This window comes from Solanum pennellii, chromosome 12, assembly GCF_001406875.1.
Source record: "Solanum pennellii chromosome 12, SPENNV200".
NCBI lineage: Eukaryota > Viridiplantae > Streptophyta > Magnoliopsida > Solanales > Solanaceae > Solanum > Solanum pennellii.
In genome coordinates, this window is record NC_028648.1 from 81294960 (window position 1) to 81312880 (window position 17921).

The following is a 17921-nucleotide window of genomic DNA, read 5'->3' on the forward strand; positions in this document are numbered from 1 at the left end:
AGAGAATTTTAAACCTAAAACACTCATTTTTGAGATACTATGCTTAATCAAACTCAAGCTAGGTTATATACAAATAAATTCAATTAATTTCTTTCATAATGTGTGACAAGTTTTAAAGAAGCTACATATCTTATTTGAACTAATTGGTCTTTTCATCACTTTGATGTATATCAAAAAATCTTCTTGTTCGCGATAAGAAAATATGAAATTAGCTATAAATTTATCGGTATCTCCGATTAAATTTAGCATTAAAGCTACATTTATTTGGTGTGGTTATGTCAGTACATTATGCCAAGGTGGGGAACAGATGAGTACTTAAGTACTTACAAAGTCAATCCACATTGCATCTGACACCTTATTTCTGAGTTCACATGAAATTCGAGGCACAAAATATCCCACGTTCACATGAAGTTCGAGGAAAATTATATCAATCCTAAAGCAGAGTCTATCCTGACGAAAACATCAATAACTGATCTATCAATGAAACAAATTGCAAGTGTTTTGTTTGGACCATAAAACAATGACCAGAATATGTGAATCTTATAGTAGTTCATTAAAGATATAAGATGGATTGAAATTGCCTGCATGGCAGAGTGTTTTAAAGGAGAGAATAATAGTCAAGTTGAGTCCAACATTTAATGATCAAAATTTGGATAAATAAAACAATAGAAACCTAGGAGCTTGAACTAGGGGGTGCACCACCGAAACCTCCGGCTCCACGACCAAATCCAGGTCTTCCACCACCACCCTACAAGTACAAAATTATAGTTTAGATTTAATCAACACAAGATTAAATGTTCATAGTTCAGCTTAGTTTAGATTAAATAAGAGAGCATCCACAAGATTGGTGTCCACTTAACGAATTCTTTTGAATAGAGAACATTTCCACCATTCAATTGCCATGCAAATCACATATCGGTCAAAAGCAAAATAAGAGACGAAGGCAGACAACGTTATAGCAAAGGTACTAAAAGATCAGCACCCTGAAATGCACTTGCCGGCTTCTGTAAGAAAAGAGGGAGGGGGGAAAACCAAAATGATATAGGCAATATGGGAAGTTCAGCATTGAAGAGAACTAGTACGGGGACATCCGAATGAAATTCACTACAATGCAATATCCAGGTGAATTCTTGTCCCATTGGCAAGTACCAAATGCATCAAGCAGGAAACACAAGATATTAACACGAGGATTTTACAATTCAGCAAGTAAAAAGGCACATTGGCACTAGAGTATGGCAAGAATCTTTTGCCATTGTATGTTTTTCCCATTTAAAATCCTCTAAAATAAAGGAAAGTGACTTTAGTTAAACAGACAAAAATGAAAGAGATCTTGGTTGATGACCTGAGAGCAACTAAAATCAGCTTTGCTAATGTAATAAGACGAAATTTAAACTAAACAAAAAATGATCGCTATATCATTGCCTTCATTCCTCAATACAAAACATGCTCTGAAAATTTGAATCAATAATGTAAAGGATACGTATTGACTTACCCTAAATGCGGGCTGGTAGTCAGCTGGAGCTCCACCCTTCTCGCCTCCAAATTCACCAGGTGGACCTCTTGGACCAGCACGATAACCATCCCTATCACCAAACCTTGGCCTATCACCCTCAAACCTTGGTGGTCCACTGCAAAAATACAAAGGAGATGCATCAAATTCAACTCAATCACTCGAGAAACTTTTATTTCAATCAAGCTACACATATGGTTGTGAAATTTACCGGGGCCTATCGCCTGGAGGTCCACCCATGGGACGACCAAGGGGCTTGGCAGACTTCTTCAATGTGGCAGGGACAATTTCAGAAGGAAGATTGAGGTAAGTCCTGAGGAACTCAATGCCATCATTGGTAAGATACCAGTAGTAGTGCATCCAAGCAAAGGTCTCGCGCACATACTCCTTTGACTTAAAGCTCTGCATCAGCTTAATCACTTGTAGGTTCGGCACATCAATGTTAGGATGTTTCGCCAAGTTGTAGTCCTTCTTAGCAAAGCATACTCCCTCTACAATTCATAAATGTATATTCGCAATAAATACCAACATCATTTCAAAGATCTCCTAAAGCATCCAACACATAAGAAAACAGAAAGAAATAAAACCAAACCTTGGAAGAGGTACTTGGAGATCTCTCTCCTGTTTTTCTCTGGGATAATCTGAAAAACATTTTGATGAAAAAACACATAAGAATATCTGAGAGAATTAATTAATTTATTTGAATTTCTTTTTACAACCATGGCATCCACGAGTAACACTGGCCCCCAAGCTCCTCTAAAGCTTGAACAGATGTAAAAATATCAATCTTTTTACCACACCCGGGATTTGACAGGTCACAACATTAAATTTCTTTTTTAAAACCATAACCATGGCAATAGGTAACGCTGTCCACCAAAGCTTGAAACAGATGGGGAAATCAACCTTTTTAACACACCAGGGATTTGAATCTGAGACCTCGCAGCTCAACCCACTATATTGAATTTCCTAATACAATCATGGTGTCCAAAGGTAACCCAGAAAGCTCAAACAGACAGGAAAAAAACAATCTTTTTACCATACCAGGGATTGAAACCTGACACCTCGCGGTTCAACCCACTACATTGAATTTCTTTTTACAACCATGGCATCAACGGGCAGTAGTCACTCAAAGCATGAAAATTGAGACCTCACAGCTCAACCCCACCCTGAATTTCTATTTTACAATCATGGAGTCCATAAATATCACTGTCCCCCAAATCTCAAACAGATAGGAAAAAATCAATCTTTTCAACACACCCGGATTAGAACCTGAGCCCTCACAGCTCAACTCACCTCATCAAATTACCTTTCTGGTAATTAGTCATTCAGATTTACAAAAAGAACAGATTTTTACTACTTTAAACACAAACTATAGCTACCATTTCATCACAATTGAGCTATTACTCCATATATTAACACAAAAATCACAAGAATTAATCTAACAAATTCAAAGCAAAACACACATTATTATCCAATTAACTAACATTTAAAACACCATTAACGAATATAATACGATAAATTTAAGGTATAGTTAGAGATAAACAGAAACATACCATTTGATTTCGTTGACGAAAAGTGAAGCTGAAGAGTTCTCTGCAAAAAGAGGAAGAGATAGGGAGGAAGAAATTAGGGTTTCGCCAAAGATTTTATTTAAAAGGAAAGAAAAAAAAAGCCTGTTTGGATTTTTGGGCTCTAATGGGCTTGGACAAGTTATACCGTCAAAACTCGTTATAATAGTCATTCGTTATAAATATAATCAGCGTACAACTATAACCAACATTTTGTTGTAACGATCTAATTTTCATCGTAATCGAATTATGATGACATAATTTGCTTTTCTTGTTAAATAGTTATCCGTTATAACAATAACCCAGTACTATAGCCTGATTTTCTTCGAAATATATTTTTTTAATGTTATATTCTTCAAAATCAATTCGAATATTATATTTTCCTCCTCTCGTTATAACGACCTAACTTTCATTAAAATTGAATTTTGATGACGTATTTTACTTCTCTTGTTATTCGTTATAATAACAATCACTATAATAACCTGATTTTATTTGAAATATATTTTTAATGTTATATTCTTCAAAATCGATTCTGATGTTATACTTTGCTCCTTTCGTTATAATAGTCATTCATTATAACAATGTTAGTAATATGACAGCTTGATCTTCTTCAAAGTTGATTTTTGATGTTATATTTTATTTCACTGTGATATAAGTGATTTGTTATAGTGATACACTCTTTGTGAAATCATTTTTTTATAATAGTCGTGCTTGTAATATTTTGTAAGGAATATATTATGTATAAAAATAAAAATAAAAATTTATGATAAAGTCATTAATGTCATGCACAAAGTACGAATATAAAAGACAAAAAATTGTATTTATTAGTGTCCATGGAGTTGTGGTTAAGATAAAAGGCTATTGGTGTTTGCCATTTCTATATTCATACTCTTTCTTTTATTTTATTTTTTGTTTGTTTAATTGATTAACAAATACATTTCCTCTTTTTCTTGATACAAAAAGAAATCAATTACTAAAATTATTTTAGTGTTATATGTGTTAATTGGCTTACATATTTAGATACTTCTAACATACCAAAAATAATAGCAATCCCATGAGCTCTCATGGACAATGGAAAAGAGAACTTAGTTAAATCATGGCAAAACCTTATTACAAGAGAACAAACGATCATGTCAACTTGCACACACCTCGATTTTTCGTTGAGTACACTTATTATCTCCCAGCAACACATATGCCGACTAACTCTTCTTATCAAAGCAATCATTCAGAACTTAGTGTCTAGACCAACTTGCACGCACCTCATCCAGGTAGATAGTTGCATCAACATCTCGTGGACATTCAATTTCCTTAAGAAGCATGCGGAACGATCAAGCATAGCAGAGATAATATGAAATTCACTTATTAAGTATCAAATCAAACAGTGTCACATAAATTGGCACGATTTACTTATTAGTGTCAAATCAAACAATGTCACATAAATTGGGACGGAGGGAGCAGTATGTATGAAAAGCACATAAACCTGAATCCTATTTTACATGAAAAACATCAATTTGAATATAGCTATTATATACATACTTTTTACAATCTTCTGTGAGTCCTTATGAAGTTGGTTGTGTTCATTGCAATGGCTGTTGAACAAGCATATGCACCAGCTAAACATAGCGACGTCGAAAGCAAAAGTAAGGCCTTCCATTGTCTTCCAGACACTAGAATCGCGAATGCAGTTGACACGAGAGCTATAACAGAGAGGGCCTTTTTCCAAGTCTCGAAAGCTTTAACAACATTGCTGCAATCCCTGCAATGTACAACATGTCTGAAGTATCTGTTGGCAGGGTTCGGAGCATATATTCCACCGATTCCTCCTTTAGCTGGCTGAGCAGCTGAAAAATTGGCAACGAAACCAGCAGGGGCATGCTCAACGACAGCAGGTTGCTGAGGCAGGAAAATGGTGCTGTGACCGAAATGATAAGGCATTCCGTGCCCTACTTTGTCCATCCACTTCCTGTATTCAGCTACCCATGTATCCGACGACTTAAGGTTCAAGTATAGTTTCTTTGTTGGAACCTTTTCTTTCATTAGGATTTCGTTTTGGGACGAAAGGAACCCCATATCTTGCTCGAAAACCTTGCTTGCATTCTGATGCAAGAACCAGTTTGGGATAAATTTAAGTATCCCGGTTCGTTTTCTTGTATTCCCAAACCGAACAATAAGCATCGATTTCCCTTGTCCAGATGGTCTACAAAGAAAAAGACCCGAAAAGTAATGCTTCTCCCCACTCTCATCAACAATTTCTCTATTATTCTGAAGAACACAAGGAGATTCAAAACGTAAGAAGTTCGGAGTATAGTTTGCTTTGCCTTGATCTTTTTCCTTACCCCACCACCCTGCAAACCCTCGGTTAGTCCTTTCTGTCACCTCGAAAAACAGTGGTCCAGCATCTTCCCTTTTCGCCGTAAAATCTGTCCTATCGTGTGATATCGGGACATGAGCAGGATCCATAAGGTTCTCGAGAAGAATAGAGTGATCATAAGGGAGCTCGTGAATAGTAGAAATGTCTCGAAATCCTTTCCTCTCAAAATTTTCAAACCAGGGGATTTTGTTAATATTAGGTGGTGTTCTGTGAGACATCCATATCCAGATTACTCCTTGGGAATCCCGAATTTCATATGTCTTCGTACAAGCTGATCGAGGAATTTTAGCATTTTCAGGTAGCTAGACAGAACAAAATCAAAGATGGAAATGAATATGGAGTTTACAACATTTGCAACACGAAACATAAACAAAAATGAATATATAAAACCAACCTGTGGTATCTTGACACATTTACCATCTCCGTCAAACTGCCAACCGTGATACAAGCATTCCAGTTTGCCATCATACAGTTGCCCTTCGGAGAGTTTGGCCAATCTGAATTCAGAAGAAATTTGTCACAATTCCGGAGTTACTGTCATGAAATGCATAGAAGTAAAGCAGAAAGAGGTACTGATCTCGCGACAATCTGGAAGTCAGTTTAGTTGAATCCTTAACTAATGGATAGACAAGACGGGGTAATGTAAGTTGTTGAGTGGCCTTACTGTCACGAACCACTGAGATTCAGCCCTTTGTTGCTCCGTCAAAACTAATAGATAGACAGAGATACATGCCAGATAGAGGGAAAGACAGGGAACACTAAAGGAGGATTACTTCACACATTATCAACAGATATGAAGAATTAAAACATAACAGACTGACAGTTATACATTGTGGTGAATCGAACTCATATCAAGCTTCATTCCTGAAAATACACAACATGTACTAAAATACTTCTAAATCTCTATGAGCTTATGGAAACGCGGAAAAATCAGTTAACATTCAGCAGCTTAACAAGAACAAAACTAAAGAGGAAAATGTTGTATGTTATTACACTCATTTGAGCTATTTCAAGAGGATACAATAAGAGAAGGGTAAATTCTGCTTGAACTCGTTGCTTTCAACTCGAACCACATAAGCCATTGGAAAATGCTATGGTTAGGTCCATCCATAAGAGGTGCTAAGTAGACCATTAACTTGTCCTCCTCCTATACATATAAATACATCACTATAGGTGTTGGAAAAAACATATGTTTTTCCACCATAGTATGATGAAAAAAAACGGAGTTCATCCGTCTTGTGAGACTTTCCAACGACTAGTAACTCAATTCGTAGTTACTACAAATCGCTTCTTCCTACTTCCCTTCTGTACTTGTCCCTTACACGAAACATAGATTTTAGCTAATCAAGAGAAATTAAGCAACTACATAATGTATTAGCTATCACTCAACTACATAAGGAACAAGCAAAAAAGAAATGTCTATGCATAACAAGATCATGCTAAAATCCTAAATTCTTGAATAAACAAAGTTATCTCTGTGTGACCTATACGTTTAATTAGTACTATTTATATCGAGATGCTTTGTACACTTAACTGAGACAATGAAAACACAAACATATGTTTTTTTTACCTATGTGGACATCTATCTTCAAAGCATCTAAGTTCACCACTTCCATCTTTATACAAAACAACTTGTTTATCAAAGACAGTAAGACCTAAAGGTGCATCATTAGGTACATTCTTGGTTAAATACAAAGGATACCATTCTTCAGTCCAATCATAACCAACAATTTCCCTTTGTCCCCTCAACTCATCTAAACTTGAATTTTCCAAAATCAAACTTTGATCCTCAGCTTCAAGATTCTCAGCAATTGCATAACAACTTGTTCCTTGTTTCTTAATTTGCTTATTTTGAAGATAAAGATTGAATCTTTGTGGTATTTGTAGAGAAAAAAGTGAACTTTTTGGGAGTGTTGTTCTAATTGAAGATGAGTGGAGTAGTAATTCAGATAGAAATGGTTGTTGTAAAGCCATTATTGTGAGTGATTTTGGGAGGAAAAAGGAGTTGGATGCATTAGAGACACTTGTAGTTTTTGTTGAAATGTTGAAGTAGAAGACCTTTGTGTTGCTTCTTGTTTTGTTGAACCAATGGTAGCCACACAAATACAAAGAATTATTATGTCTCAATCTTCAATATTTCCAAAAGAGATGCCTTATATCACATGATATAATCTACTTTTAAAAATGGCATAATACATATATTAGACCCTAAACTTGACTTCAAATTTTAACACTGACCTCCAATTTTTATAATGCACAAACAAACACTTTAATTATACAATTTTTAAATTAAAAAAACACATGAGTCATACATGCCACAATACACGTAGGACACCACGTAGGACAAAAAATGACATGTAGGACATGTAATTTATTTGTTCAACTCTATACAAGTTTAAGTGTCTACTTGTGCACACTCAAAGTTGAAGACCATAAATGTGATTCGAAACCAAGTTAAAGAGCATATTTATGTATTATGCCCTTAAAAATAGATGCCTTTAGTGGTGAAAGCAGGAAAGATAAATTTCATATATGACGTTTTGTTCCTTTCATGGTTCAATACTTAGGTGAAAATAAGTATTTGTTATCAGTTCGATAGAACCTAGTAGCTTTTGTCTAAAATTTATATGTGTTAACAAATAGATTCTATTGATATGTGTAAAATAAATTGTTCAGAACCCTAATAAACTATAAACTCAAAAGAATATATCCACATCTAATCCTTACATTATGGGAAATATACTCCCTCGTTTCATAATTAATTCGTTATGGTTTTTTTTTTAGAGTCAAACTATAAGAATTATGACCAACATTTTACGATGTATATTTGCATCATATTGATATGCAAAAAAAATTGTAATTTATAGTACTTTTCGTATAGTTTTTGAATATCTATTTTTTTCTAAAAAAATATTAAATTAACGTAATTTAGTTTGATTTTAAAAATTAATCAAATTAAATTTTAAAAAACGTAACATAACAAATAAAAATAGATAGAGCGAGCATTCGTATTCCTTTAATTGAATAAGCATATCATAGATTAAGTGTGTAAATTAAATATATTAGCAAAAAATCTTGCTAAAAACAATTAATAAAAGAACAAAGTAACAACATATAAAAGAGAAGGTCAAAGTAGGTTAACCATACCAAATTAGACAAGTTCTCATTAATTATTTCATCATGGATTACAATAAATGGTTTGCTTTTAGTATAAAGTATTACTCTATTTGGTAAAGATAAAAACGTATTAATAATTAGTAATTAGAATATTAATTATTCAAATACACAATTGGTCGAGATTTATCTTATATTAGTTAAAAAATTTAAACTAAGTAATAATAATGAAGGTTCAACTAATCAATTGAGGATTCATGAGGCGAAAAATTCAAACTCTCATTAATCATGGAAAAATTTTAGCAGTCAATCAAGTGAATTAAAAATATTTAAAATCGAATTGAGATTAATAATTCAAATTGAAAGTTATTCATTTAATAGTTTAATTACAATTTTTTTTCTTTATATTAGATTATTGATTCTTAACTATGTAAAGTTTTCTCTAGATGTGATAATCAATAACTGATAATAAATTATGTTTATACTATTCATATATATAAAGTTTTTGGCTTAGAATTTAGTTTCGGCATAACATGAATATAAACTTGATTTCAGTGGACAACTATACCCTCCAACGTGTGCACAAGTAGGAACCTAAACTTAAATAAAATTGAACAAGTAGACACGCGTGTTTAACATGGTATAATAAACGTAGGATGCCACGTAGGACGCAAAATTGTCATGTAGGGTGCCACGTAGGACGAATGTGTCTATTTGTTTAATTTTATATAAGTTTAAATGCCTACTTGCGCATATCCCAAAGTTAGGGTCATAATTATCAGCTGACGCCAAGTTAAGGGTCATGTTTATGTATTGTGCCGTTTAGTTTCTATACTTCCAAATTTTTGTCGGTCTCAAAATCTCGATTCTTCAACAAAGTGTCATTATTTACTTTTGAGAAAAACATAATTTGTCAACTCACGTACATGTTTCATCACTTGATTTATAAGTAATTATATCGATCATAATATTCTATAACCGATAAAACTATATCTTTAATATTTTATAACTTGTTTCGTATATCTACTAATTTGATAAATGACAATAAATTAAATTAATAAACTTTAAAATCGAATCGAACTGACGGTGGCCAAATGGGTTTGAGTTGGTTTTTTCTTTTTCGGGTACCAAATGGACTATCCAGTTTAGTAGTTATAATTGTCTGTAGAGTTGAAGTAATATCGTCTCTCTTCTTCCCGGTGGATTTTTCATTTGCTTATCCTTCCGGTAGTCTCTGATCGGCGGCAGCATTTGTGATCCAGAGACCTAAAAGGACGGTGAAGAATTCGAGCTGGAGACCCAGGATACTCCGGCGCCGGGAAACGGCAAGATCCGATACCGATCACCTTCAGCAGCCGAGCTTTTAGAGGCACAGCTCGATCCACTTCAAATGGAGAAGACAATGAAGCGAAACAACAGACAATATGGTGGTGAGTCATTCACCGATAAGATCCAGAGGTATAAAGGTGTGATCCTTGTGATTTGCGTTCCGTTGTTTCTCGTTTCTCTAGTGCTTTATATAATGCCGACGCGTTATCCGTCTGATTCGATGGAGTCGTTAAACCGGAAGTTCTCTCCGAATCTCGGATCTATGAAATATGCGGTTATATTTGATGCTGGAAGTTCGGGTAGTAGAGTTCATGTCTTCTGTTTTGATGAGAATTTGGATCTTGTTCCCATTGGCAATGAACTCGAACTTTTCGTGCAGGTAATTTTCTATTTTGCATTTATTTAATCGTTATAGTGGATTCATATATTGTCGATCCCAGTATGATCTAGTTTGGAAACAGTGAGTCAGTTGAACATTCTTTGCCAGAGAGTTGAGAAAATTACACTGTGTATATATGCCCTGTTAGTATTATCAAAGTTTATGATGTAAGCAAGGAACTTTGAGCTATAGCTTGGTATTTGACTAGCTTATAGCTGATTTATATTATTGATCCTGACAGAATCTAGTTTGAACGCAGCAAGTTCGACCAAACTTAAACACAAAACTCAAGCACCTCTATCACTGATTATGTTTCTGATTGAAATGTAGTTGATATTGATTGAAATGCATCTCCAGTGAAGTCTGAAAATCTTTGCGAACAGCCTATGTGTTCCCCCTCTTTCTAGTTTGTTATATATGAATCCCTAGATTTTGTGGAAAAGCTTTCTATTAGCAGCAGATGTTCATCTATATTTGGCTTTCGTACCAGAAAAAACCAGGTCTGAGTTCATTTGCTAGTGATCCTGTGGCTGCTGCCGATTCTCTTCTACCACTTCTAAAGGACGCAGAGAATGTAGTTCCACGCAATTTGCGCAGTAATACACCAGTGAGAGTTGGGGTTAGTGAACATTGTATAAAGAAATTTCGTATAATTGAAGTTTAAACTTTTTAGCCTGCCCATAGGCTCAATACTGATAGGCAGTTTATCTAGGCCACTGCAGGTTTGAGGCAGTTGGAAGGTGATGCATCTGACAGGATTCTTCAAGCGGTAAGATTGTTTTACATCCTAGACCTTCATCTGTTTGGGCATGTCTTGTGTTATAATTTTGAAGTGGCTTTTTCTACTTAAGTTTGTCAGTACTTAGAACAAATATAAATGTGTTTTGAAGGTGAGGGATTTCCTGAAGAGCAAAAGCAGCTTCAAAGCAAAAGCGGACGCGGTCACTGTTCTTGATGGAAATCAGGAGGGTGCTTACCAGTGGGTATGTGAATGAACTTCAAGCTGTTATGAGCTTCTCTATAGATTAAAATATTATTTGACACAAGAGTTGCTTCCTTAATATAACTTTGAGCTCTTTATAGCTTATTAAAAGAAAAGTGAACATTGAATTCATTTTTCTGGTTGTTAGTGAATGTAGTTTTCTCTGACGTGATGTTGATTAGTTTAGTCTTGGTTATTGGTTTTTTTTGCTAAGTTTTAGCATTATCAGCATGATAAAGAGTAAACATTTAGTTTTAGTACTGACTTTTGAGGAATAGACAAAGTCACCATTTTTTTTTTTAAAAAAAAGAGTAAATTTTTAGTTCAAGTTTAGGTTTAAAGATGACAAAAGTAGATTCTCTTTTCTCTCTTTTTAAAGCAAAAGGAAGAGTTATTGTCCTTACATAGATAATTCAATATTATTAATGAACATCATCAAATTCCTTTTAACAATTCAAATGAATAGCAACATATCGAAAAACAAGTTTAATAATATCCATGTCAAGGTGGAACTGTTGAACCAGAGAAGGACTTGCATTTATTTGATGAGCAATGTAATTTATTGACAAAATACAACTAAAGGGCTTCTTTCTCCATCTAAAACACTTTCTTCTCATGATATTAATTTTCCAACCTTTGATTTCTGGTAGAAGTATTACGGTCTCCTAAAATATTCTGTTTTCTACCCTATGTTGTTTGAAATTAAAGATAGGTTAAGAAATAGAATGAATTGCCCTATGCAATTGAACATTGCCTTAGACCATTTTGGCATTAGTAATCCTGCGTGAGAAGCAGCAATCCATTAGAACCGCAGAGAGTGAGGATGTTAAAGAGGGACAGGGTAGACCTAAAATCAAATGAAAGGAAATTATCTTGTAAGACCTACATTCTCTTGGATCTCTGCAAGCTTAGCAAAATAGGGCACATTGGAAGACAAAAATTTATATAGGATACCAATTTATTGGGAATATTTTTAGCCATGGTAGTATGATTACTTTAATTCCTATGTTTTCAGTCTTTTAGTTTGAGATTTTTAATATATTAGTCGAAGAAGATATATAGAACTTTTAGAGCCTCTACATTTTTTTAATTTTGTATAACTTTGATCTCAGATGATCTTGAAAGAAGCGATTCAATTAGAGAGGCAAGTAAGGTGTGGTCATGTAGTAGTAATCCTGCATGACAAAAACAAATCAATAAATCTCCCCTTCACTTTTATCCTTTGAAGCACTAGAGTGGCATTGCACATTTTAAGGCGTTTTGTTTAGAAGTATGTACAATGAATACTTTGTCAACCATTTCGCACTCGAAAAAAATTTCTGAGATCTGACAATCAAGTATCTTTGGATGCAATTTGGAGAATATATTAGAAAAGGTTGTGGAGGCTACTTTCTTCACTGAAAATGTTCTACTATTTTGGATTATTTGTGTATTTGAATAAAAATGGTAATACTTTTATTACTCTTTGATCTTCAACCCCCCAACCATATTGGTTACAATTTGTGTCACCTCATGTTTCAGTCTAATATATGGGTCAACCAATTGTATAGCCAGCTGATTTTTTAATTTCTGATATTAATGCAGGTAACCATCAATTATTTATTAGGCAAATTGGGAAAGAAATACTCTGATACAGTTGGAGTGGTTGATCTTGGTGGTGGATCTGTGCAAATGGCGTATGCCATCTCAGAGTCAGATGCCCAAAAAGCTCCAAAGGTATCAGATGGAGAGGATACATACGTTCAGGAAATGTTTTTGAAAGGGACAAAATACTACCTTTACGTTCACAGGTCCTTCTCATCCTCTATACATAATTATGTGATGATATTAGAGAATGTCAGCATACCCATTTTGTGCTCTCCAACTTTTTGATCAGGATGAACCTGTGATCCATCTAGTGGCAACAACATATTTGTCTTGTTATTCAGAGTGGGCTTATCTTGTACTTCGTCATCTTCATTGTACAGGCTTAATGTGATCTATATTTATTGCTTACAGCTATTTGCACTATGGCTTACTAGCAGCTCGAGCTGAGATCTTGAAGGTGTCTGGTGAATCTGGAAGTCCTTGCATCTTGGGAGGCCACCACGGTATTTCTCTCTCTCTCTCCTGGTGCAATAATCATTCTATACTTGCTTCTTTTGATGCAGTGCTTTTGGAAGCATCATTTCTATCTGTAAGACATAAAAGCGGAGGTTAACAAAGAGAAAAAACTCCCCCCTACCCTTAACTGAATTGTCATATCTTATCTTAGTCACACAGATAAGTTGCAGAAATAGGAGCACTGGGTCCTTAATTTACATTGAGCCTGTATACTGTATTTAGAAAAGCAAGTATTCATTTTCCTGGATTAGCAAGTATCTCATTGAAGATGAACAATATCATTTTGCAGGGACATACAAGTATGGAGGAGCAGTTTACCCAGCATCGGCCACGTCTCAAGGCTCAAGCATGAGTACTTGTAGGGAGGTAGCTCTAAAGGCTCTGAAAATTAATGAACCAGCATGTACCCACATGAAATGTACCTTTGGTGGCGTGTGGAATGGTGGAGGAGGAGATGGACAGAAGAATATGTTTGTTGCTTCGTTTTTCTTTGACAGAGCTGCTGAGGTATGAATCCCTGTAGTTAAATCTAATGAGTTAAGAAACTTCTCTCCCTTGTATGTCTCTGACACAAATGTTATATGTTGTGGGCATAGGCTGGTATTATAAATCCAAGTTTAGCTGTTGCAAAAGTTCGCCCAGCTGATTATGAAAGTGCAGCTAATCGTGCTTGTGCAACTGGACTTGAGGGTGCGAAATCTGAATTTCCTCGTGTAGAAGCTGATAACTTGCCATACCTATGCATGGATCTCGTCTATCAATACACTCTACTTGTAGATGGATTCGGTGAGTAAAAACTATCTTCATATTTCAGTAAAAGTTCACACGACATTCATTTGAATACGTTACTCAATACTATTTCTTACTTTGCAGGACTTGAACCTCAGCAAGAAATGACATTGGTGAAAAAAGTTGAATACAAGAATTCCTTTGTTGAAGCAGCATGGCCATTAGGCAGTGCCATTGAAGTTGCATCATCATTGAGTTGAACTTAAACCTAAAATGGAAAGGTTCCATTCATGCAATTTTGGGTTTTAATAGTTTATGTATTTTTGACTTGCAGCTTCTGATAAGCCTATTAGGTTAATGTTCTGAAGCAGAAGGGATTGCCATAGTCCATAGCAGGTTGGGATTCTTTATTTTTCCCTTTTTTATTAAAAGGGAATCAAGAATAGTGATAAATCTGTTTGTAATCATGTATTATGAGAATTATGCACTATTTAAATGAGATCAATTTTTTATTCCCACACAAACTTCATAACGTTGAAACTCCCAATTGAGTGTTCACTAAATCAATTGCCCTTGTATTCTCAAAAAAATGCTTATATTTTTCTTTGTGTCAATACTTTTTTGATATATTTATCTTTATCATTCAACTTTAGGCACATATTTATCCTAAACTATTAAGTCTCATTTCACCATGTTCAATGATAAAAGTTGGTGATATGTAACTTAACGGTTCAAAAATATATACATACCTTAAGTTGGATGACAGAGGTAAATATATCAGATAAATATAATCCTTTTCCGAATTTAAAAGAAGTGTATTGCATACAAACATCTATTTATCACTTAATTATAGTTAAGAGATTAGTTCTTTCACATTAGTTCTTAATAGAGGTGGGTATTCGGTATTCGGTTCGGTTCGGTTTTTATTATTTCGGTTCGGTTTATATTGACTAAAATAGTTACATCAAAGAAGTGCCTTTTACTTATTAATTTTTTATTTTAAATTATAATATTTATTATTTAATATAATATATTTCGGTAAACCGAAATACCGAATAATACAAAATTACATACCAAAAATCGAACCAAATACCAAAAAATACAAAAACGTATACCGAATATCAAATCAAAAACCGAAAAATTGAAATCGAAAAAATTCGGTTCGATTCGATATTTCGATTTTCCGATATTTATGCCCAACCCTAGTTCTTAACAAACTATGTGGTTAATTCGGTAAAAACACTTCACGTGAGCAAATATTTATCATCCCAAACCAGTAACCAAACTGATTTAGAATCTTAGAGTTATCTAATATCTATATCAACAAAAGATAGCAAATTAATCAAAGTGTGCCAAAAAACCATCATTATGAAGAAAAAGAAGTACTCAGGGCCAAGAGAATTTAATAAATAAACTTTCGAAACATCAGTATTTAGCCTATCGATCAATAAAGTAAATTAAAAATCATAAAATTTTATGTTCAAATAAGCAGAGTCATTAATCGTTCCTTTACATCCTTTGTAGATAAAATTACCCGATACATATATTAGTGAGAGATAATAGCTGACCACGAACACCATAGTTATAAAAAATAAAAAATAAAATAGATGAATGAGATATTGAAAAAAATGTATTTAATCATTATGTAAAAAACAAGTGAATCTACTTTGATATTTTCTTCTAAATTAAACCACACAATTAAAGATAGTAAGTCACATTCCTAACATTAGAAGGCATAAAAGCTAAGATCATAAGAACAACAAGAATGAAAATTGGGACTAACAACAACATAAAAGGTGGTGGTGGCAATGGTGGAAGCATCAATGGCAAAAGTAACAAAGATGCTGTAAGACCAAGTAACAAAATAATTGACTCTAAGCTAAAATAACTCATTGACAACATTTTTTTGCCATGTCCTTGTGTAAATGATCTCTTATACTCCATCTTATTGCCTTCCATAATGTTGTTGAAATATTGTTGATGTTCCTCCAAATTAATAAACCCTTTTGATGATCTCAATTTTGCCTCTGATGATTCCATGTCCATGTTCATTACTAGTCGTATGCTCTTACTCAGAAGCCTCGAGTTTCAACTTCGAACCAATCTTGAAACTTAGAGAAGGATATGAGTTTTTCAACCAATCTTGAAATTTCCGCAGTGAGGTTTTGAATTCGAGACCTGAATATGAAGTCGTTCTGAAGAGTACTAGAGCACTTTTTTATGTAGATATCAGACACCGAATGAATACTGAACTTGAAAATGTGCCAATCTTGAACAAGTTTTTTTTTTTGTGAAATCACAAATCAGTAGATAGTATGAGTTAAATAGAGAAAATGAAGATTTCTATATGTTGTTTTCACTAAAGGGTATAATTTAAAGGGAAAAAGTGAAATGATTTTGGAATGATGTAAGAGCAAGAGTTGTGGGAATCTAGCCTTTTCCTTGATTTAAATAAAATGTTGATTTTTGACACTGATGTTTATTGGTTTTAGGGGGATTGTATTGTTTTTTGACATTGATATTTCTTGGTTTTTGGGGGATTATGGGATAATAGCCTTTGGTTTTTGAGATTTTGATGGATCTATAGTGGTTACAAAGTATCTTTGGAGAATATATTTTGCTAGTTTGGTTTCTCATATAATATATATACAGTAGGTTTAGTACTCCGTCTGTCTCTATTTATATAACTCATTCTTTTAAGTTTATCTCAAAAGAAATACTTTTCCAGCTTATTCATGTGATATCGTTTGATTTGCCATGAACTTTAAATTATAAATTTCAAAAAGGAATTCCATTTTTATATTCGAGATCAAATTAAATTATGTCAGATAAATTAAAACGAAAAAATATTAAGGATGGAAGAGGGGGGGATTATGGGGTTAAAGGGGGGGGGGTAGGGGGTGTGTTTGGAATTAGGGTGGATTCAATGAATTAAGTAATGAAGTGGGGCAAGATGATTTGCATGTTGATTGTTTTTGGTAAAACAAGAGATTATCACACTATCCAAGGTTCTTCACCCCTAGACAACATTGTCTCTTACCCCCTTCCCCCACACTTTCCACTTGTCCCTCTTGCCATCATTCTTTTTTATAATTAAGAAAAAAAATCACTTTTTTTTATTTTAAATATTTATTTCAAATAATTTATTTATTTATCTCAAATTATCAGTTGCGATTTGTAAATAAATTTATAGATTTGAAAAATCGAGATTTCTGACCAAGAATGAAGATAAGAAGATGTCACATATCTCAAACCATCTCACCTAACCTATTGGTAATAACATTTTGATCATTTTTTTTAACCATTCGATATTCAAAAGCAGTTATCACATCAATTACTTAATAGCTTGTTCGATAAAGCTTCAAAATTTGTTTGTTTTTAAAAAAAAAAAGTACTTCTCAATAATAATAATAATGTTTTGACTAATTGATTTGAATTATTTTTTTTATTAATATGTTGGAGTAATAATTTATACTTTTGAATCAAAATTCCAAAATTGCTTTTTTATTCAAATGAAAAACTAATTATGCACATATATATTTTCCAAAAACTTGACCAAGTACATATATCAACTCTTTGAAAATAAACATTTTCTTAATAGAAACACTATACACTATTAGCTTCCTTGCAACTTAACCAAACCAATTATAATTCAACTTCTTATAATTTCAACTCATAAATAAATATATATATATATATATATATATATATATATATATATATATAACTCCATTGTCTAATGAACAATTCAAAATAGGAATAAGTGTATAAAGGTTTAGTCAAACAATCAAAATGAATTTGTCCTTTGACTTGGAAACAATGAATTCGTCTAGTAA

The 17921-nt window shown here is 33.6% G+C and overlaps 4 protein-coding genes across 4 annotated transcripts; 1 reads left to right on the plus strand and 3 right to left on the minus strand.

Annotated features, from left to right (window-relative positions):
• Positions 1-481: 481 nt before the first annotated feature.
• LOC107007590 (40S ribosomal protein S10-1-like) lies at positions 482-3214 on the minus strand. The gene is made up of 5 exons (XM_015206272.2): positions 3064-3214; positions 2103-2151; positions 1722-2001; positions 1493-1628; positions 482-748 (listed from the first exon to the last, which is right to left on the minus strand). Exons 1-5 carry the CDS (start codon positions 3064-3066, stop codon positions 674-676), a joined length of 543 nt encoding a protein of 180 aa, XP_015061758.1. The 5' UTR covers positions 3067-3214; the 3' UTR covers positions 482-673.
• Positions 3215-4440: 1226 nt separating this feature from the next.
• On the minus strand, positions 4441-7518 carry LOC107007185 (protein TIC 55, chloroplastic). Its single transcript, XM_015205697.2, is given in 4 exon segments — positions 4441-5751; positions 5844-5946; positions 7020-7440; positions 7443-7518. Coding segments are annotated over 4 exon segments (1680 nt in total). The 5' UTR covers positions 7465-7518; the 3' UTR covers positions 4441-4617.
• A 2211-nt stretch (positions 7519-9729) lies between these two features.
• LOC107007410 (apyrase 2-like) lies at positions 9730-14617 on the plus strand. The gene is made up of 9 exons (XM_015206027.2): positions 9730-10271; positions 10762-10890; positions 10984-11040; positions 11162-11254; positions 12838-13043; positions 13252-13343; positions 13646-13863; positions 13953-14142; positions 14230-14617. The coding sequence occupies exons 1-9, from the start codon at positions 9954-9956 to the stop codon at positions 14343-14345; spliced, it is 1419 nt and encodes a 472-aa protein (XP_015061513.1). The 5' UTR covers positions 9730-9953; the 3' UTR covers positions 14346-14617.
• A 1076-nt stretch (positions 14618-15693) lies between these two features.
• On the minus strand, positions 15694-16859 carry LOC107005768 (protein AUXIN-REGULATED GENE INVOLVED IN ORGAN SIZE-like). Its single transcript, XM_015204426.2, has one exon. It carries the CDS (start codon positions 16135-16137, stop codon positions 15784-15786), a length of 354 nt encoding a protein of 117 aa, XP_015059912.1. The 5' UTR covers positions 16138-16859; the 3' UTR covers positions 15694-15783.
• Positions 16860-17921: the final 1062 nt, after the last annotated feature.